A 22,254-nucleotide genomic window follows, 5' to 3' on the forward strand; every position below is an offset into this window, starting at 1 on the left:
ACAAAGCGTAGTGACGTATACTGAACACAATAAATTATATAATGTAAACGACTACCTGAAAAACAGGTAGAACGATACTTTTGTATCGTTTATTGCATTTATGGAGGGAGTGATGTATGCTGGGTAATGGCACAGCTAGCGACTGGGTGACTTTATTCACCCGCTTCGGCTGTTATCAGTCCATACAATGGGCGTTATTAGCACAAATCAGTCCCATAGATATGGGCCATCTCCTGCTAGATTGTTCAGAAGGTTGTTCTCATCCATCCAGATGGAGGATCACTAACAGGAGCGTGGAAGACTCCAGAATCCACTCTGGCTGGAATCCGGTGGATATGCAGTGTGTACAGGTAAGACCATTTGAACGGACAGCATTTATAGAATGACTATTAAAAGTCAGTGTGTGTCAGTAATGTTAATGTGGTTATGTTAGTAATACACCGAGTGCTAATATAACAGCTTTAAGATGCATTTGTAGATATTATTACGTGTTTTACCATCTTTATGGTGCTAGCTTAAAGTTACGGTGTAAACGTTAGCTTATATTGTAGTAAGGCTGTTACTGTTTAAACGATGTTAGCACAGAAATATTAGCTTCTGTCATGACTGATGAAGTTACTAGTTAATAAAGTTTTCAGTAAAGTGTTTAATCGCAGCCACAGACTGACAGCAAATATGTCGATTAGCTTCAGTGCATCTATAATAAATATGTGCACGTTTCAGTGCTTCGTTTAAACTGTATGATACTTATACTGACCCAGGGTCAGTTTAAAATACAATCCTAGCCGTGTGAACAAAGCCTGGCTCCTTTAAGCCTGCATGACAAACCTCAGAATGCAGGTTATTATTACGCTTTCCTGCTGGCACACCTGTCACACCTGAGAGTCAGCTAGAAACTTACAGTGACGTGGACGTCATGCAAGGACTGCCAGACTCTGTAATACTGCAAATGATCAGTGACTCATGTTAACACTAAACTTTAAACGGTACCTCTGTGTCTCTGTGTGCTGAACATCTAGGATTGAGTCAGGCTGCATTGACTGTGGGACTTTAATGTGTTAAAAGCAGGTTGGAGACGGCTCAGAAACATTTGAAGATTACAATTTAGCATTATGGCTGCTGGTGGTTTGTAAAGCCTCTACTCAGCTGTATTTTTGTTACTAATTTATGTTCGTTGTTGTTTAACACAGATTTCAGAAGAGCAAATATGCTTAATAGTTTAACTAGATTTCATTTGTCAGTGTGGGACTGCTGAGTCACCTGAAGAACTCGTTTCATTCATTCTCCACATGATGTTCATTTACAGAAATGTTTCACAGGAACTGATTTCTCCCAAAGGGTGAACTAGTGTGTTTCCATAGATTACCTCTGTATGAATGTACTTCTTAAATGAAGGCAAGTGTTTGTCCTTTTTTGTTCCTCAGGTACAGTACGTGATATCAAGGGCAGGCGGTCAACACTGGGGGTAGACAAGAAGCAGACGTACTTCCAAGAGGGAGCTGCAGTGAGGTCAGAGGTCAGAATCTGAAACAGCTCAGGTTTATATTTTAGGTGTTATAAAAAATCAAAATGTATTTATAAAGAAACCTTTAAATAATAGTCATAATTATGATTATTATAAGAAATATCAAACATTTAAGTGGATTTTCTGTTACACATATTGTGTTAGCCCTGCAATAAACTGGCAGCCTGTCTTTGTCCTGTATCAGCTGGGATAGGCTTCATCCTCCCGCAACCCTGAATTGGATACATTGTATTCCAATTATGTAATCTGATCATTTACAAACTCAAGGTATCTAATCAAAATGTAAGTAATAATTATAAAATGGGAAAGCAGAAATAAGTGTGACGTAAATGTGTGAGCTGACATAGAGGACAGCTACATGTAGTCTGAAAAACCTTTGTTGTCAAGTTTGCAGGTCTATCAGCACGAGACATTCTTACATAGAAGAGACTGTTAAAGTCTCTGACTCAGCGAAGCATTATTGGTCCCGTCTGTTTGGATAAATATAGTAAGTTGATGTATGTCCATTTATTGACACATTTTCTTAAGTGCTTATCCAGTTCAGGATCACAGTGGAGCTGCAGCTGGATATGTTCACTAAATAAACCTTACAAAAGTTAACAATACAGGGAGTGCAGAATTATTAGGCAAATGAGTATTTTGTCCACATCATCCTCTTCATGCATGTTGTCTTACTCCAAGCTGTATAGGCTCCAAAGCCTACTACCAATTAAGCATATTAGGTGATGTGCATCTCTGTAATGAGAAGGGGTGTGGTCTAATGACATCAACACCCTATATCAGGTGTCCATAATTATTAGGCAACGTCCTTTCCTTTGGCAAAATGGGTCAAAAGAAGGACTTGACAGGCTCAGAAAAGTCATAAATAGTGAGATATCTTGCAGAGGGATGCAGCAGTCTCAAAATTGCAAAGCTTCTGAAGCGTGATCATCGAACAATCAAGCGTTTCATTCAAAATAGTCAACAGGGTCGCAAGAAGCGTGTGGAAAAACCAAGGCGCAAAATAACTGCCCATGAACTGAGAAAAGTCAAGCGTGCAGCTGCCAAGATGCCACTTGCCACCAGTTTGGCCATATTTCAGAGCTGCAACATCACTGGAGTGCCCAAAAGCACAAGGTGTGCAATACTCAGAGACATGGCCAAGGTAAGAAAGGCTGAAAGACGACCACCACTGAACAAGACACACAAGCTGAAACGTCAAGACTGGGCCAAGAAATATCTCAAGACTGATTTTTCTAAGGTTTTATGGACTGATGAAATGAGAGTGAGTCTTGATGGGCCCGTGGCTGGATTGGTAAATGGCAGAGAGCTCCAGTCCGACTCAGACGCCAGCAAGGTGGAGGTGGAGTACTGGTTTGGGCTGGTATCATCAAAGATGAGCTTGTGGGGCCTTTTCGGGTTGAGGATGGAGTCAAGCTCAACTCCCAGTCCTACTGCCAGTTTCTGGAAGACACCTTCTTCAAGCAGTGGTACAGGAAGAAGTCTGCATCCTTCAAGAAAAACATGATTTTCATGCAGGACAATGCTCCATCACACGCGTCCAAGTACTCCACAGCGTGGCTGGCAAGAAAGGGTATAAAAGAAGAAAAACTAATGACATGGCCTCCTTGTTCACCTGATCTGAACCCCATTGAGAACCTGTGGTCCATCATCAAATGTGAGATTTACAAGGAGGGAAAACAGTACACCTCTCTGAACAGTGTCTGGGAGGCTGTGGTTGCTGCTGCACACAATGTTGATGGTGAACAGATCAAAACACTGACAGAATCCATGGATGGCAGGCTTTTGAGTGTCCTTGCAAAGAAAGGTGGCTATATTGGTTGCTGATTTGTTTTTGTTTTGTTTTTGAATGTCAGAAATGTATATTTGTGAATGTGGAGATGTTATATTGGTTTCACTGGTAAAAATAAATAATTGAAATGGGTATATATTTGTTTTTTGTTAAGTTGCCTAATAATTATGCACAGTAATAGTCACCTGCACACACAGATATCCCCCTAAAATAGCTAAAACTAAAAACTACTTCCAAAAACATTGAGCTTTGATATTAATGGGTTTTTTGGGTTCATTGAAAACATGGTTGTTGTTCAATAATAAAATTATTCCTCAAAAATACAACTTGCCTAATAATTCTGCACTCCCTGTAAACTTGCATCCATGTACGTTGTTGTCCACAGGATGAGAAAATCAAACTGGAAGACTGTGGAACATGTTAATAAATGTTTGTGTGTTTATGCCTGTGTCTTTCACAGGAGGCGCTGGAAGGTTTCCCTAATAGTTCCTGGTGAATCAAAGCAGAACCATAAAGGTTGCTGGACTGCATGATGGCCTTACCCCTGAGCCGTCATCCTGTTAAAGGAGGAACCACTTAGAAACTGTTTTCAAAGTAGCTGAGCAGATTTCATCTCAAGTAAGCAATTAACTGTTTGTTCGTTTGTTCCGCCACTTAAAGAGCATTTAAGGACATCTTTTGATTGTCCAGTTGAATTAATTCTACTGGCTCTCATGGTCATTTGTTATTATAGACATATTTTTCATGTTCATCCAGCTATTTAGTAAATTCTATCTATTTAGTAATATCCGTCAGCTATAAAATGTAATATAAATATAAAAATATCTAAATATCTCCTGTCCTTTATATTTTAATGATGTAAGTCTGTTATCGTGTTACATTCGCATTCCTCACATATCAATGAGATGCTGTACAGTACAATCCTACTGACACAGCAGAGGGATAACGACGGCTATTCAACATCGTTACACGACACATTCGAGCTGCATGACGCAGACAAAGTGACTAAATCATCTTTTTGTGGTTTATGTCTTCAAACCAGCAGACAAAGCCGATTGCAGAAGATGTCAGAGAAGAACTTCAGGCCGTGTACTGAAAAGGTATTTTTTTCTTGTTATCAAAAGACATTTGGAGTGGCAGCTTCTACAACTGTTTGTGCTAAAGTAAAGCTTACAGTCTAAGAAATCACAGTGTTGATATTCAGCACAAAGAGAAAAGCACGCCAGAGACAGTGGTAATGTGGATGACTGTACAGTGTGTGATGTGCAGTATTTCTCCAATCCAGACAAACACACTGCTTTATTGTGTTTTTGAAGTGTGTCTAACACTGGTGACAACTCCTCAAACGTAGCAGAAGGAATCTTTCTTTTTGAAGGACGGCTTCTTCTGCCTTTCACCACAGACGGTCCGTTTATATTTTCATCAAGAGTCTTTTTTTGTGCTGCTGAAGATGTAAAGTCAATGTTATGGCCAACCACTGGCTGTATCTTGGTTGTGTTCCCCGGCAAAACCCAGTAGGCTGGTTCATCTGTGACTGTCTTTGTGCCACGGATCGTCACTGTTGCCTCCACTTTAAACAGAAGTGCAGCGACATGGGTGCAGATCTCAGCAACTCCGGCCATACAGGTGCAGTGTGCAGCTTCGACCTTCTTCGTGGTGCTTACAATTACCCATGGTCGTAATGCAGGTTCATTCAGTCTTTCGGAGTGCAGTACCTGAAACATACAAGGACAAGGTTGATGTAAAGACAATAAATGAAATGAGACAGGGAGGACACAAATTGGCGTTAATAATTTGCCCGATTATCAATGTGTTAATTTGCATCTACTTTACAATTATGGGCATATAATATGATAACGATATTTTAGCAGTTCAATGATAAATGTATAACATTAATTATGGTGGGGGTGGAAAATGGCTATTTCACTCGATGCACTCCAGCTGACTTACCTTGGTATGAATGACGACGTACTCAGAGTTTGGCTTCTTGAAAATAGCCAAATCTTGCACCCAGCCATTTGTAAATTGGATGTGCGCCTCCAGTGACTTGTAATTACGAAACTGGTTCGCTGTGTAAGCGCTTACTCCACAAACAAGATACGTGAAGATATCGGGGTAGGACAGTGGCGGTCTGGGTCGTTACTCCACTGCCGTATTTCATATGGGTCCAGATTTGCGATTTTTTTCAAGTACCGAAACAAAAGGGATGTTTTAGCTGACTTTGTTTATAGCATTTTTTTTTTTTTACATGTAATGTGTTTATTTGAATGTGTGTAATAAGTGTTTAATAACGTTCAAAAACAATCTTTTTGGCAAAAAATTAAAATGTATGTGGATATACATGGTAGATGCTGACAAAGTAAATGGCAATTAGAGGTGGGTGAATCATCCAAATGTCAGTAGTGAATCTATACTAGTGCGTCAGAATCGATACTTTGTTTCTATTCTCTTACGTTCAGTATGTACCCCACTGACTTGTGTTAAATAAATTATTTCTTTGGAAATAAAAATACACATGCACTATGAGAAAGGTCTGAACCTTTTTGTGTTGACTTTACAGAACAAGCTTTAGTTTGATTAAGTTTTATTTTGAAACTTTTGCCGGTTTCGACCGGAAATGCCTGTTCAATTTTTTGTGGCGGCTTCGCGAGCGCTGTAACACCAACGTACCAGAGAAGGTATAGACAGCCCCGAAGTTATGAGTAGTGATGTGCGATACCACTGAGTTCCTTTCCGATCCGATACCAAGTAATATTCAGGGTGGTATCGACGATACTGATCCGATACCGATACTTTGTACAAAAACTTATTTTATTTATTGTATCTCAAATTATAGCGTCATAATGATTACAGGACATCAGATTACTTGTTCTTATCACTTAATAATGCAAGGGTCAAAAAGATGATAATGTTATTTAGAGCTATGTTCCTTACGGCCATTGGCAACATTTAGGAGATTATATACCAATATATGTGGATTCTAATATCACATATCCTGTCATCCTGTATCTCTGTGAGGTCAGAGGTCAAATTTACAAATAAATACCTCTTATCTGTGACCTACTCCTACATAAAGTTTGTGTAATCAGAGTAAAACATCTGCCATATTTTAATAAAGTAGTTGCTACTAAAATGTTTGATTTTGAATAGAAGACAAACACACATGTTCAGTCTAGGCTGAAAATGTACACATTTGTGTGACAATGAAAACATGCAATATTCACAATATACTCTTTTTAGGACTTTATTAATGAATTAAAAAAAATCCATTTGGAATGCCCAATAAGATCGCAGGGCTCGCAAAATTGCCCGTCGGGCTATATGATAACCCGACGGGCGGGGCTGAGATAGATTTTGGTCGCCCGACCGGAGATATCGCTAGCTCCGGGACGTCGGGCTAGAGATTTTGCGAGCCCCGAGTTGTGTATTAGTTGATAAAAAATAAATAAAACCCCAATAATCTGACAATTCCCTCTGAGCAAGCACTCGGCGACAGTGGGGAGGAAAAACTTTCTTTTAAAAGCAAGAAACCTCCGGCAGAACCAGGCTCAGTGAGGGACGGCCATCTGCCTCGACCGGTCGTGGGATTTTTAAAGTGACTCATTGGATGTGAAATAAATTAGCTTGTTTGAATCGTTTGTTGTTAGCCAATTTAAAGAGTCACTTTGATGTCAACTAATACACTTAAACTGTCCAAATAATTTAAAAGAAATATTTAGAGCAATCCTGTGGATTGCTCTAAATATTCATTTTGTTTTCTTGGAAATATAATATCTTTAAATTCGTTCAAAAGTGTCTGGGAGATATTGTCAGTTTCTGGTAGCTGGTCTTCATCGTCCTATGTTTTTCCACACCATGCGAAAAACCTTGCAAGTCGGTTTCGCTTTTTTCGGAACAGGTGGTCTTTGAATATCGAAATCACCACTTGTTGGTACGGCGAAGCAACAGCCAACGTAATGGTAACAAGGTTAGGTGTAATACCCAGTTCCTTTGTAATGTCTTTGAAAATTGCCTTTTCAAGACTTTTGATCCTCTTTTTTTTTATATTTAGAGTTTCTTCTTTAAGTTGCGCCCACAGAGCTATGAAGAGACCCTGCTGAATCTCATCGGATGGCGACACATTTGCCTCTCTTGAGGCATGTGTGATTACTGCCTTTATGAGCTCTTTAACAAGCAACTGTTCCTCTGACAGTGGAGCTTCCACTGTCACATCATTACAAGGTGCAGAGGGCTCAGCCTCGCACACGTCACACTCCTTTGTGGAGTCCTTGGTGGGCTCAGGCACTGGTGCATCTTTTGGCCCCTCATGATTCAGTTGCTGGGTGCATGAATTGGGGCAACATGCACAGTGCTCCGATTTCTCCCCCAAGTTGACACTAGGCCCTTGGCCGAAACCACCCAGTACGTGCTGTTCCTTGAGCATTTTCTTGTTTTTGGATTTTAAGTTGTTATGAAGTTCCTCAAGCTCAGTGCTCTTTTTTAGGACTTCACTGTATTTGTAGTTTAAGTTCTTATTCTGTCCCTCGAGCTCTGAGTTCTTTCTCAGGATTTCATCATTTTTGGATTTTAAGTTATTAAGTTCCTCAAGCTCAGTGCTCTTTTTTAGGACTTCACTGTATTTGTAGTTTAAGTTCTTATTCTGTCCCTCGAGCTCTGAGTTCTTTCTCAGGATTTCATCATTTTTGGATTTTAAGTTGTTATTAAGTTCCTCAAGCTCAGTGCTCTTTTTTAGGACTTCACTGTATTTGTAGTTTAAGTTCTTATTCTGTCCCTCGAGCTCTGAGTTCTTTCTCAGGATTTCATCATTTTTGGATTTTAAGTTATTAAGTTCCTCAAGCTCAGTGCTCTTTTTTAGGACTTCACTGTATTTGTAGCTTAAGTTCTTATTCTGTCCGCTAAGCTTTCTGTTCTTTTTTAGGACTTCACTGTATTTGTAGTTTAAGTTCTTATTCTGTCCCTCGAGCTCTGTGTTCTTTTTTAGGATTTCACTGTATTTGTAGTTTACGTTCTTATTCTGTCCCCAGAGCTCTGTGTTCTTTTTTAAGATTTCACTGTATTTGTATTTTAATTTATTAAGTTCCTCAGTCTCCAGGTTCTTAAGCTCGAGTTTCCCATAGAGCTCCTGGTTAATAGCTTCTTTTTCTTTAAGCAGGTGGGACATTTGTCTTAATTCAGCACATTTGCTTTTGTTTTGTGTCATCAGGTTTAAAATCTTCTCCTGTGCTTGATTAAACATTATTTTCCAGCCCTCATTTATAATATCCACATTGGGCTGCCTTTTTTTGCTGTGTTTTCTCTGAGACATGTTGGAATCTTAATAAAACAACTGTGTAAATGATCCAACTGTTTCAAAATGTTTCTCAGGTTTAGGTTTGAATGCTGCGAACACGAGTGCTGTGAATAAACTGACTAAGTTTGCAATTCTCACCCCTATTTATGCCTTTCGAATGGATCAGACGCCTTTGATCTGCATGCACGATATATGATGTCATAGGGCTTTGGAGCGTGATGTCACGGGGGTGGGCGTGGAAAGGATTTTGGCCCGATTCGCCATTTTGGGGGTCTAAACAAAGCGTAGTGACGTATACTGAACACAGTAAATTATATAATGTAAACGACTACCTGAAAAACAGGTAGAACGATACTTTTGTATCGTTTATTGCATTTATGGAGGGAGTGATGTATGCTGGGTAATGGCACAGCTAGCGACTGGGTGACTTTATTCACCCGCTTCGGCTGTTATCAGTCCATACAATGGGCGTTATTAGCACAAATCAGTCCCATAGATATGGGCCATCTCCTGCTAGATTGTTCAGAAGGTTGTTCTCATCCATCCAGATGGAGGATCACTAACAGGAGCGTGGAAGACTCCAGAATCCACTCTGGCTGCAATCCGGTGGATATGCAGTGTGTACAGGTAAGACCATTTAAACGGACAGCATTTATAGAATGACTATTAAAAGTCAGCGTGTGTCAGTAATGTTAATGTGGTTATGTTAGTAATACACCGAGTGCTAATATAACAGCTTTAAGATGCATTTGTAGATATTATTACGTGTTTTACCATCTTTATGGTGCTAGCTTAAAGTTACGGTGTAAACGTTAGCTTATATTGTAGTAAGGCTGTTACTGTTTAAACGATGTTAGCACAGAAATATTAGCTTCTGTCATGACTGATAAAGTTACTAGTTAATAAAGTTTTCAGTAAAGTGTTTAATCGCAGCCACAGACTGACAGCAAATATGTCGGTTAGCTTCAGTGCATCTATAATAAATATGTGCAAGTTTCAGTGCTTCGTTTAAACTGTATGATACTTATACTGACCCAGGGTCAGTTTAAAATACAATCCTAGCCGTGTGAACAAAGCCTGGCTCCTTTAAGCCTGCATGACAAACCTCAGAATGCAGGTTATTATTACGCTTTCCTGCTGGCACACCTGTCACACCTGAGAGTCAGCTAGAAACTTACAGTGACGTGGACGTCATGCAAGGACTGCCAGACTCTGTAATACTGCAAATGATCAGTGACTCATGTTAACACTAAACTTTAAACGGTACCTCTGTGTCTCTGTGTGCTGAACATCTAGGATTGAGTCAGGCTGCATTGACTGTGGGACTTTAATGTGTTAAAAGCAGGTTGGAGACGGCTCAGAAACATTTGAAGATTACAATTTAGCATTATGGCTGCTGGTGGTTTGTAAAGCCTCTACTCAGCTGTATTTTTGTTACTAATTTATGTTCGTTGTTGTTTAACACAGATTTCAGAAGAGCAAATATGCTTAATAGTTTAACTAGATTTCATTTGTCAGTGTGGGACTGCTGAGTCACCTGAAGAACTCGTTTCATTCATTCTCCACATGATGTTCATTTACAGAAATGTTTCACAGGAACTGATTTCTCCCAAAGGGTGAACTAGTGTGTTTCCATAGATTACCTCTGTATGAATGTACTTCTTAAATGAAGGCAAGTGTTTGTCCTTTTTTGTTCCTCAGGTACAGTACGTGATATCAAGGGCAGGCGGTCAACACTGGGGGTAGACAAGAAGCAGACGTACTTCCAAGAGGGAGCTGCAGTGAGGTCAGAGGTCAGAATCTGAAACAGCTCAGGTTTATATTTTAGGTGTTATAAAAAATCAAAATGTATTTATAAAGAAACCTTTAAATAATAGTCATAATTATGATTATTATAAGAAATATCAAACATTTAAGTGGATTTTCTGTTACACATATTGTGTTAGCCCTGCAATAAACTGGCAGCCTGTCTTTGTCCTGTATCAGCTGGGATAGGCTTCATCCTCCCGCAACCCTGAATTGGATACATTGTATTCCAATTATGTAATCTGATCATTTACAAACTCAAGGTATCTAATCAAAATGTAAGTAATAATTATAAAATGGGAAAGCAGAAATAAGTGTGACGTAAATGTGTGAGCTGACATAGAGGACAGCTACATGTAGTCTGAAAAACCTTTGTTGTCAAGTTTGCAGGTCTATCAGCACGAGACATTCTTACATAGAAGAGACTGTTAAAGTCTCTAACTCAGCGAAGCATTATTGGTCCCGTCTGTTTGGATAAATATAGTAAGTTGATGTATGTCCATTTATTGACACATTTTCTTAAGTGCTTATCCAGTTCAGGATCACAGTGGAGCTGCAGCTGGATATGTTCACTAAATAAACCTTACAAAAGTTAACAATACAGGGAGTGCAGAATTATTAGGCAAATGAGTATTTTGTCCACATCATCCTCTTCATGCATGTTGTCTTACTCCAAGCTGTATAGGCTCCAAAGCCTACTACCAATTAAGCATATTAGGTGATGTGCATCTCTGTAATGAGAAGGGGTGTGGTCTAATGACATCAACACCCTATATCAGGTGTGCATAATTATTAGGCAACGTCCTTTCCTTTGGCAAAATGGGTCAAAAGAAGGACTTGACAGGCTCAGAAAAGTCAAAAATAGTGAGATATCTTGCAGAGGGATGCAGCAGTCTCAAAATTGCAAAGCTTCTGAAGCGTGATCATCGACCAATCAAGCGTTTCATTCAAAATAGTCAACAGGGTCGCAAGAAGCGTGTAGAAAAACCAAGGCGCAAAATAACTGCCCATGAACTGAGAAAAGTCAAGCGTGCAGCTGCCAAGATGCCACTTGCCACCAGTTTGGCCATATTTCAGAGCTGCAACATCACTGGAGTGCCCAAAAGCACAAGGTGTGCAATACTCAGAGACATGGCCAAGGTAAGAAAGGCTGAAAGACGACCACCACTGAACAAGACACACAAGCTGAAACGTCAAGACTGGGCCAAGAAATATCTCAAGACTGGTTTTACTAAGGTTTTATGGACTGATGACATGAGAGTGAGTCTTGATGGGCCAGATGGATGGGCCCGTGGCTGGATTGGTAAAGGGCAGAGAGCTCCAGTCCGACTCAGACGCCAGCAAGGTGGAGGTGGAGTACTGGTTTGGGCTGGTATCATCAAAGATGAGCTTGTGGGGCCTTTTCGGGTTGAGGATGGAGTCGAGCTCAACTCCCAGTCCTACTGCCAGTTTCTGGAAGACACCTTCTTCAAGCAGTGGTACAGGAAGAAGTCTGCATCCTTCAAGAAAAACATGATTTTCATGCAGGACAATGCTCCATCACACGCGTCCAAGTACTCCACAGCGTGGCTGGCAAGAAAGGGTATAAAAGAAGAATTGAGATTGAGAACCTGTGGTCCATCATCAAATGTGAGATTTACAAGGAGGGAAAACAGTACACCTCTCTGAACAGTGTCTGGGAGGCTGTGGTTGCTGCTGCACGCAATGTTGATGGTGAACAGATCAAAACACTGACAGAATCCATGGATGGCAGGCTTTTGAGTGTCCTTGCAAAGAAAGGTGGCTATATTGGTCGCTGATTTGTTTTTGTTTTGTTTTTGAATGTCAGAAATGTATATTTGTGAATGTGGAGATGTTATATTGGTTTCACTGGTAAAAATAAATAATTGAAATGGGTATATATTTGTTTTTTGTAAAGTTGCCTAATAATTATGCACAGTAATAGTCACCTGCACACACAGATATCCCCCTAAAATAGCTAAAACTAAAAACTACTTCCAAAAACATTGAGCTTTGATATTAATGGGTTTTTTGGGTTCAATGAAAACATGGTTGTTGTTCAATAATAAAATTATTCCTCAAAAATACAACTTGCCTAATAATTCTGCACTCCCTGTAAACTTGCATCCATGTACGTTGTTGTCCACAGGATGAGAAAATCAAACTGGAAGACTGTGGAACATGTTAATAAATGTTTGTGTGTTTATGCCTGTGTCTTTCACAGGAGGCGCTGGAAGGTTTCCCTAATAGTTCCTGGTGAATCAAAGCAGAACCATAAAGGTTGCTGGACTGCATGATGGCCTTACCCCTGAGCCGTCATCCTGTTAAAGGAGGAACCACTTAGAAACTGTTTTCAAAGTAGCTGAGCAGATTTCATCTCAAGTAAGCAATTAACTGTTTGTTCGTTTGTTCTGCCACTTAAAGAGCATTTAAGGACATCTTTTGATTGTCCAGTTGAATTAATTCTACTGGCTCTCATGGTCATTTGTTATTATAGACATATTTTTCATGTTCATCCAGCTATTTAGTAAATTCTATCTATTTAGTAATATCCGTCAGCTATAAAATGTAATATAAATATAAAAATATCTAAATATCTCCTGTCCTTTATATTTTAATGATGTAAGTCTGTTATCGTGTTACATTCGCATTCCTCACATATCAATGAGATGCTGTACAGTACAATCCTACTGACACAGCAGAGGGATAACGACGGCTATTCAACATCGTTACACGACACATTCGAGCTGCATGACGCAGACAAAGTGACTAAATCATCTTTTTGTGGTTTATGTCTTCAAACCAGCAGACAAAGCCGATTGCAGAAGATGTCAGAGAAGAACTTCAGGCCGTGGACTGAAAAGGTATTTTTTTCTTGTTATCAAAAGACATTTGGAGTGGCAGCTTCTACAACTGTTTGTGCTAAAGTAAAGCTTACAGTCTAAGAAATCACAGTGTTGATATTCAGCACAAAGAGAAAAGCACGCCAGAGACAGTGATAATGTGGATGACTGTACAGTGTGTGATGTGCAGTATTTCTCCAATCCAGACAAACACACTGCTTTATTGTGTTTTTGAAGTGTGTCTAACACTGGTGACAACTCCTCAAACGTAGCAGAAGGAATCTTTCTTTTTGAAGGACGGCTTCTTCTGCCTTTCACCACAGACGGTCCGTTTATATTTTCATCAAGAGTCTTTTTTTGTGCTGCTGAAGATGTAAAGTCAATGTTATGGCCAACCACTGGCTGTATCTTGGTTGTGTTCCCCGGCAAAACCCAGTAGGCTGGTTCATCTGTGACTGTCTTTGTGCCACGGATCGTCACTGTTGCCTCCACTTTAAACAGAAGTGCAGCGACATGGGTGCAGGTCTCAGCAACTCCGGCCATACAGGTGCAGTGTGCAGCTTCGACCTTCTTCGTGGTGCTTACAATTACCCATGGTCGTAATGCAGGTTCATTCAGTCTTTCGGAGTGCAGTACCTGAAACATACAAGGACAAGGTTGATGTAAAGACAATAAATGAAATGAGACAGGGAGGACACAAATTGGCGTTAATAATTTGCCCGATTATCAATGTGTTAATTTGCATCTACTTTACAATTATGGGCATATAATATGATAACGATATTTTAGCAGTTCAATGATAAATGTATAACATTAATTATGGTGGGGGTGGAAAATGGCTATTTCACTCGATGCAGTCCAGCTGACTTACCTTGGTATGAATGACGACGTACTCAGAGTTTGGCTTCTTGAAAATAGCCAAATCTTGCACCCAGCCATTTGTAAATTGGATGTGCGCCTCCAGTGACTTGTAATTACGAAACTGGTTCGCTGTGTAAGCGCTTACTCCACAAACAAGATACGTGAAGATATCGGGGTAGGACAGTGGCGGTCTGGGTCGTTACTCCACTGCCGTATTTCATATGGGTCCAGATTTGCGATTTTTTTCAAGTACCGAAACAAAAGGGATGTTTTAGCTGACTTTGTTTATAGCATTTTTTTTTTTTTACATGTAATGTGTTTATTTGAATGTGTGTAATAAGTGTTTAATAACGTTCAAAAACAATCTTTTTGGCAAAAAATTAAAATGTATGTGGATATACATGGTAGATGCTGACAAAGTAAATGGCAATTAGAGGTGGGTGAATCATCCAAATGTCAGTAGTGTCGGTACTGAATCTATACTAGTGCGTCAGAATCGATACTTTGTTTCTATTCTCTTACGTTCAGTATGTACCCCACTGACTTGTGTTAAATAAATTATTTCTTTGGAAATAAAAATACACATGCACTATGAGAAAGGTCTGAACCTTTTTGTGTTGACTTTACAGAACAAGCTTTAGTTTGATTAAGTTTTATTTTGAAACTTTTGCCGGTTTCGACCGGAAATGCCTGTTCAATTTTTTGTGGCGGCTTCGCGAGCGCTGTAACACCAACGTACCAGAGAAGGTATAGACAGCCCCGAAGTTATGAGTAGTGATGTGCGATACCACTGAGTTCCTTTCCGATCCGATACCAAGTAATATTCAGGGTGGTATCGACGATACTGATCCGATACCGATACTTTGTACAAAAACTTATTTTATTTATTGTATCTCAAATTATAGCGTCATAATGATTACAGGACATCAGATTACTTGTTCTTATCACTTAATAATGCAAGGGTCAAAAAGATGATAATGTTATTTAGAGCTATGTTCCTTACGGCCATTGGCAACATTTAGGAGATTATATACCAATATATGTGGATTCTAATATCACATATCCTGTCATCCTGTATCTCTGTGAGGTCAGAGGTCAAATTTACAAATAAATACCTCTTATCTGTGACCTACTCCTACATAAAGTTTGTGTAATCAGAGTAAAACATCTGCCATATTTTAATAAAGTAGTTGCTACTAAAATGTTTGATTTTGAATAGAAGACAAACACACATGTTCAGTCTAGGCTGAAAATGTACACATTTGTGTGACAATGAAAACATGCAATATTCACAATATACTCTTTTTAGGACTTTATTAATGAATTAAAAAAAATCCATTTGGAATGCCCAATAAGATCGCAGGGCTCGCAAAATCGCCCGTCGGGCTATATGATAACCCGACGGGCGGGGCTGAGATAGATTTTGGTCGCCCGACCGGAGATATCGCTAGCTCCGAGAAGTCGGGCTAGAGATTTTGCGAGCCCCGTATTAGTTGATAAAAAATAAATAAAACCCCAATAATCTGACAATTCCCTCTGAGCAAGCACTCGGCGACAGTGGGGAGGAAAAACTTTCTTTTAAAAGCAAGAAACCTCCGGCAGAACCAGGCTCAGTGAGGGACGGCCATCTGCCTCGACCGGTCGTGGGATTTTTAAAGTGACTCATTGGATGTGAAATAAATTAGCTTGTTTGAATCGTTTGTTGTTAGCCAATTTAAAGAGTCACTTTGATGTCAACTAATACACTTAAACTGTCCAAATAATTTAAAAGAAATATTTAGAGCAATCCTGTGGATTGCTCTAAATATTCATTTTGTTTTCTTGGAAATATAATATCTTTAAATTCGTTCAAAAGTGTCTGGGAGATATTGTCAGTTTCTGGTAGCTGGTCTTCATCGTCCTATGTTTTTCCACACCATGCGAAAAACCTTGCAAGTCGGTTTCGCTTTTTTCGGAACAGGTGGTCTTTGAATATCGAAATCACCACTTGTTGGTACGGCGAAGCAACAGTCAACGTAATGGTAACAAGGTTAGGTGTAATACCCAGTTCCTTTGTAATGTCTTTGAAAATTGCCTTTTCAAGACTTTTGATCCTCTTTTCTTTTTTATATTTAGAGTTTCTTCTTTAAGTTGCGCCCACAGAGCTATGAAGAGACCCTGCTGAATCTCATCGGATGGCGACACATTTGCCTCTCTTGAGGCATGTGTGATTACTGCCTTTATGAGCTCTTTAACAAGCAACTGTTCCTCTGACAGTGGAGCTTCCACTGTCACATCATTACAAGGTGCAGAGGGCTCAGCCTCGCACACGTCACACTCCTTTGTGGAGTCCTTGGTGGGCTCAGGCACTGGTGCATCTTTTGGCCCCTCATGATTCAGTTGCTGGGTGCATGAATTGGGGGAACATGCACAGTGCTCCGATTTCTCCCCCAAGTTGACACTAGGCCCTTGGCCAGTGTCCCAGTACGTGCTGTTCCTTGAGCATTTTCTTGTTTTTGGATTTTAAGTTGTTATGAAGTTCCTCAAGCTCAGTGCTCTTTTTTAGGATTTCACTGTATTTGTAGTTTAAGTTCTTATTCTGTCCCTCGAGCTCTGAGTTCTTTTTTAGGACTTCACTGTATTTGTAGTTTAAGTTCTTATTCTGTCCCTCGAGCTCTGAGTTCTTTCTCAGGATTTCATCATTTTTGGATTTTAAGTTGTTATTAAGTTCCTCAAGCTCAGTGCTCTTTTTTAGGATTTCACTGTATTTGTACACTGTAAAAAATCAAACTTGCAGTTGTTGAGCTTACAGTCATTTCTTTCACAATTCAACAATAAAAGTTCAGTTGGCCCATAAACTCAAATACATTAAGGGTTTCAACTAATCATTTAACGTTTTGGAGCAAAAGTTGGTCTCAGATGAAATTTATTGCTGGCAAAATGAATGAATTCAAGTTTTACATGAGTTGAAGCTGTTGGCGCCTTTCTGTGCCTGAGTACGCATGCGCACCTCATATTTTTGGATGCTACGGGGTCTACTTTGCGCTTTTGCAAGGACTGAAAGCCACCTGCCCGTCTGCCTTAATGAGAACGTGAGGCTAGGAGCTGGATAGATCGTTCATCTCAAGTTTCTAAAGGCAAGTAATGTTTCTTTTATTATATCAGACAGTATATGTTTGAACAGTCTCAATTTGTCTGTTAGAAATATCACAACTGAAGTTCTTCGTATTTTTCCGAAACTTAGCATAGCATTACTTTCTTGGCTAAGAAGCCTTGTGGCTTATGGGTATGTGTTTACTATATCATTTAAGATTCCATGTCACAAACTACGTGCCATGTCACAAAACAATGAAAATCCGACAAACTTCGCTACTAAAGAGGCGCGCTCATATCTGACAAGCCTCCGCGACACCCCCTATGCATATTTCATGAAGTGCAGTCTGTGGCCGCCATACCACCGAACGAAACAAAATAGGCTGGCTCACTCATGACCAACGGCAGCAACCCCCCGCCGCTATTTAAATAAAATAAAATAAAGTTCGGGGGCGCCTGCTGCCATGTCGTTTAATTTGTTCGAATCACATCTAGCCAATAAAATGTGTGCTTTAGTTTCTGTGTGAACGGGGTGGTGGAGTCCTCATGGCCAGCGAGCTCCACTAAATGAAATATGAGATGTGACAATATAGTTTATATCGATATAGTCTACATTATCATTATACTCGTGGAGCCGCAAGTTTGCCTCTCTTTCGTCCACTTTTGTCTCTACGCAACGTTACTCCGCCTCTCTCCTTCACTGAACACAACTCCCCCTCCCCCATCGCTTCACCTGCAGGCAACGACAAGATGGACACGGCAGCTATCAAAGAGGAGCTGGTCGGTAAAAAGAAAACATTTGAAGATTACTATTTTAGTGCTGTCAGCGTAAAGTTAATGCCATAACTGCATTAACGGGGCAAATCTCCGTTAACTAGTTACCGCGGATCACCCCGTGCGTGGGGCTGGGTGGCGTTAGTGAGCTAACCGGGCTAACGCGTTGACGCAGGGCCTAAAATCCTTTCATCTCAAAAATCGACAGTCTGCCTTATGTATGAATTCTGGTTGTGCTTACTGACCTCGAACCAATTTTATGTGGTACACAGCTTAAAAAATATGTCAAAAAATGTTTTGGTACGACTTTGGTAAGCTATGAAGCTGCACTGCTTGATGGATTGTTGGAGCATTACGGCTACCGAGGAGCCTCGCAGAGTGATACGTACTCTGCTTCAACGTAATATTACCATATTATGCGTGTAAGGACCATAAATGGCGCCTGTAAGAGACACGGTTACAAAGAGAATTTCAAACTCCAGGCTGTCAGTTGCGCAGTAGAACTTGGAAACAGAGCAGCTGCAAAATCTGTCTTTGTTATTATGCTCAGCATCTTTTAGTTTACATTTTGATCGCACAATTGTGAGCTTTTTGTTATGCACAAAACAACATTGTTTTGGTTTATTTATGGAGCACCATTAATAAATGCACTGATAATTTAAACAGATGCTTCAGGAGTTTTATCCCACTCATACTCTCAATCCAATGTTTGTCATTCTAAGTTGTAAAACCAATCACACAAAATTATCCTTGGCTTACATAATACATCCCAGTATACTGTTGGTGCATTCCATGTAAAATACAATTTGTTAATAATAAATTAAAAAAATTAAACATTTGATGTAATGTATGTTTTGTAAATTATTTGTTTTACTGTGTTTCACATGGCATTTTACAAGGCAGAATCAGCTCACTTTAGTGAGCCAAAAAAATTCTTAAGTAATGTCAGGAAGCTGGTATTTTATTTTAAAACTAATTGCTATTTTTATTTATTTAGAGAATTAAAAGCCAACTCCAGTCCACTGCTTGTCCTGATTTATGAGGGACTGATGAGGAGTTGGTAAGGAGAGGAATCAGAACAGGAGTGCCTGCCCCCCGCCCCAAACACATTATCAGGTAATGTAACTTTGGTAATTTGAGATTAATTCAGGTTTCTTTTGAATTGTTGACACTGTCCTCTCCTCTCTTCTCATTATAGCTTTTGTATGCAGTGCCAGTTCTGCTCTTTTGTCTGTTCAAGCCAAGAAGTACTCTTAAGACATCACCAGCTACGACATAGAAGAGGATTTCATTTGCCCTGTGTTTACAGTGACTGCGTCTGTTCGTTCAGGACACGAGGGGCATTGAAGTCTCACCTCAGCAGATCACACAACAGGGCTAAGAAAAGGCAGGAGATCTCAACATTTTTTTGTGATTTTTGTGAATTTAAGGAAAACTGCTCACAGCATACATTTATTTCACATATTTTAAGGCACTTAAAAAAAAAATCAGACTGTATCCTGTCCTTTCCAAAAATGTGACTATGCTACCAACAATTTAACAACCTTTACGTCACACACAAGCAGAAAGCACAAAAACTCAAAAGATATAAAAAAACTGCATTAGACTGATTTCTCATGCAAATGCATGTCCTAGTGAAAGTAGCTCCCCTGATAAATCCTTAAATACCTCTCAGGAGCCAGAGACATTACCAAGTGGTTCAGGTGTAGCATCAAGTGATAAAGAGGACAATGAGTTTGTAGATTACCAATGTCTTGAACATAAAATAGCTAGACTTTTTCTATGCATGCAAACATTGTTACATGTTTCTAAAAGTGCTTTGCAGAGAATTATTGAGGAAATTAGTGACATTTTAAAATTTTCTCAGGTTCATTCATTTCAAAGAATCAAACAGGTGCTTGCTTAACAGAACATTGAGGCAGATGATGATGTAATTAAAAATATAAATGATGCACTTTTCAAAACCAACCCATTAATTATCTCAACAGAACCAAAAGGTGAAGAAGAGGGATAAGAACATGGCACTCATCACCCAAAAGATGGACATCACATTCTCTCTCAGGAAGAAAGAAGTTGTGGAGATGCAGCCCTTGGTCAAGGAAATGCAGCTCAGATGGCCAGCTCTCTTCTTGAAAGAACAGGTAAGATAATCTCTTAAATATTTAAAGGAAAACTTCCGTTTTTTTCTTCTTCCCTTTTTCCCCAGTGTGGTCTTATTTCTAAAATTGAAAATGTTCATTTATTCACCCAGAAAAATTTCAAGGCATTTGGAGTTGTTAGAAAGAAATTTTAATCCCAATGTTACGAGTCAGTCGTTTTGCAAGAGAGAGCTGAGCCACGGTTATGGGGAAAGGATTCACTGAGACAACTAAGAAATGCCTGAATTAAGCCAAAAACCACTCTGGAGGGATTTTAATCTAAGGAAATAACATTAAAATGTGTTTAAAAGCTCCAAAAAGTTGATTTTACATGATATAGGACCTTTACAATTCCTTCTGAACAACTCCAAATGCCTCGAAACTTGTCTGGGTGAGTAAATGAACGTGAGCTCCATTTCTTGTGCCCTTGAGAAGCATCTGTTTGTATCACTCCAATATCTTGTAGAAAAGGTTGAAGGCTACCGTTGAGCTAACAATGCTAGTGGTAAAATATAAAAAAAATACTTGGCTCTAAAAATATGAACTCTATTGAAGTGAAATCTATTTACTTGTCAACTTGCTGTGTATAATAACGGATTGCTTTTATTTCGCTCTTCTCTGGGCACCCAAAGCGCTTTATAATTCCACTACTCACTCACTCACTCTCACATTCACACATCGGTGCAGGGAAACCACAGTTGTAGCCACAGCTGCCCTGGGGTAGACTGACAGAAGTGACGCTGCCATATCGCGCCACTGGCCCCTCTGGCCAACACCAGTAAGCGGTGGGGTAAAGGGTCTTGCCCAAGGACACAACGACCAGGACAGAGAGAGCTGGGGATAGAACCAGCATCCTTCCGGTTACAGATGAGCTTCCCAACCCCCTGAACCACGGTCGCCGCAATGACTTGTCTTCACTGGGCATCTAGAATCTTTTGGTGCTGACCCTTAGCGGGCAACAGCCATGAAACTCACAGAACAGGATTGAGAAAGTCACTTACGTGTTATGAAAGTATACAAATTTGACCACAGGATGTTGTTCTTACTTCATTTCTACATAACTATAAAATTAATGGAATTTTTTCAATGAATTTAAAATACAATTTATTGATTTATTTCTTTTCTGCAATACATCCTGTAACAATTGAAACCATTATTTTGTCTTATCAACATTTGATTAGGTATTCTATAGACTTACTGTAAAATCTGCCGATCAGATTTTTCTTGTTTTTTTGTTTTTTTTTAATACGTCAGTTATAATTTGTACCACCACTACCACTAAAAGAAAAAAAAAAAAATCCAATCAAGGCCTGACCAATAGATCAACCGAGACTAACTAAATGTTTTGAAATTAAGCTCTTTTAACCAAATTTGAAAACAATGTGATTTTTATATAATGTACCTTTAAAAGTTTTCTTCTATATTTTTTTTGTTGCTTTGTAGATTTGTGCGGAATTCTCACGCATTACCACCAAGGATCTCATGGGGACCTTCATGACTGCCCTCGACACTTACTCACTTCGGCTGTATCGAATTAGAAAAGCTGCTTTCCGCAATGACATGGATTCCCTGTTGCAGAAGTTTGATGAACAGGTAATATATAAAAATGTATTTGTGTCTGGTTTATGAGGAACCTGAAGTTCCCACTGTAACGAAAGATACTTTATTAAATATTTACTAAATTGATGTAAAAATTGTTAGTTTTCAAAAAGTGTGTCCTGAATGGGATTATAAGCTAACAAGCAGCGCTGTGTTTGGCAGATTGCAGGTAATGACAGACAGTTCAACTCTCATCCCACTCATGGCACTTTTTGTTATAAATGTTGTAATAAGTGTGCTACATTTGTTGCACATCAAAATTACTTAAAAAATAAATAAATAAAAAAAACTGACAAAAACATGACCAATTATCTGTAATAACTCATTTCAACATCTTATTTCTTAAGGCTGTATTTTGAGCAACAACACTTAATGTGTTTTAAAAACAAAATGGTAGGTTTATAAATGAGACTGAGTCTTATTTGATTTCCTTGTTTTAGGTCTCAAACATAGTCCAGCATCGACGAACCATCAGTTTGGAAGGGTTACCGATATTTGTTCGCGACGACGAGACCAAACTCTTCTTAACATGTCTGGTGAGTATGCAAATCTAC

At 39.4% G+C, this 22,254-nt stretch overlaps 2 protein-coding genes and 1 long non-coding RNA gene across 7 annotated transcripts in view; 2 read left to right on the forward strand and 1 right to left on the reverse strand.

Annotated features, from left to right (window-relative positions):
- LOC147314306 (uncharacterized) lies at positions 1 to 16,550 on the forward strand. Of its 5 annotated transcripts, XR_015124636.1 has the most exons (9): positions 1 to 350; positions 1,425 to 1,516; positions 3,778 to 3,935; positions 4,360 to 4,417; positions 9,156 to 9,234; positions 10,309 to 10,400; positions 12,638 to 12,795; positions 13,220 to 13,277; positions 13,494 to 16,550. It is a non-coding gene; the product is annotated as an uncharacterized LOC147314306 (long non-coding RNA). The 5 variants fall into 5 exon arrangements; XR_015124634.1 differs by having other exon boundaries at positions 13,220 to 16,550; XR_015124638.1 differs by having other exon boundaries at positions 13,223 to 16,550.
- LOC147314307 (uncharacterized) overlaps positions 6,546 to 22,254 on the reverse strand; it is an 18,729-nt gene continuing 3,020 nt past the window's right edge. Inside the window, exons 3-4 of the mRNA XM_086261143.1 lie at positions 16,585 to 16,840; positions 6,546 to 8,352 (exon numbers count right to left, since the gene is read on the reverse strand). Coding sequence (XP_086117269.1) covers positions 7,156 to 8,352; positions 16,585 to 16,840 — 1,453 coding nt within the window. The 3' untranslated portion in view covers positions 6,546 to 7,155. The remainder of the gene's footprint in view (positions 8,353 to 16,584; positions 16,841 to 22,254) is intronic.
- Positions 18,272 to 22,254, forward strand: part of LOC147314308 (uncharacterized) — a 5,831-nt gene continuing 1,848 nt past the window's right edge. The window contains exons 1-5 of the mRNA XM_086261144.1: positions 18,272 to 19,079; positions 19,162 to 19,350; positions 19,952 to 20,104; positions 21,545 to 21,694; positions 22,141 to 22,236. Coding sequence (XP_086117270.1) covers positions 19,982 to 20,104; positions 21,545 to 21,694; positions 22,141 to 22,236 — 369 coding nt within the window. The 5' untranslated portion in view covers positions 18,272 to 19,079; positions 19,162 to 19,350; positions 19,952 to 19,981. The remainder of the gene's footprint in view (positions 19,080 to 19,161; positions 19,351 to 19,951; positions 20,105 to 21,544; positions 21,695 to 22,140; positions 22,237 to 22,254) is intronic.

This window comes from Aulonocara sp. 'chitande type north' Nkhata Bay, linkage group LG14 (assembly GCF_057382095.1).
Source record: "Aulonocara sp. 'chitande type north' Nkhata Bay isolate Kocher_YH1m ecotype deep benthic linkage group LG14, A_spYH_male_GT1.1, whole genome shotgun sequence".
NCBI lineage: Eukaryota > Metazoa > Chordata > Actinopteri > Cichliformes > Cichlidae > Aulonocara > Aulonocara sp. 'chitande type north' Nkhata Bay.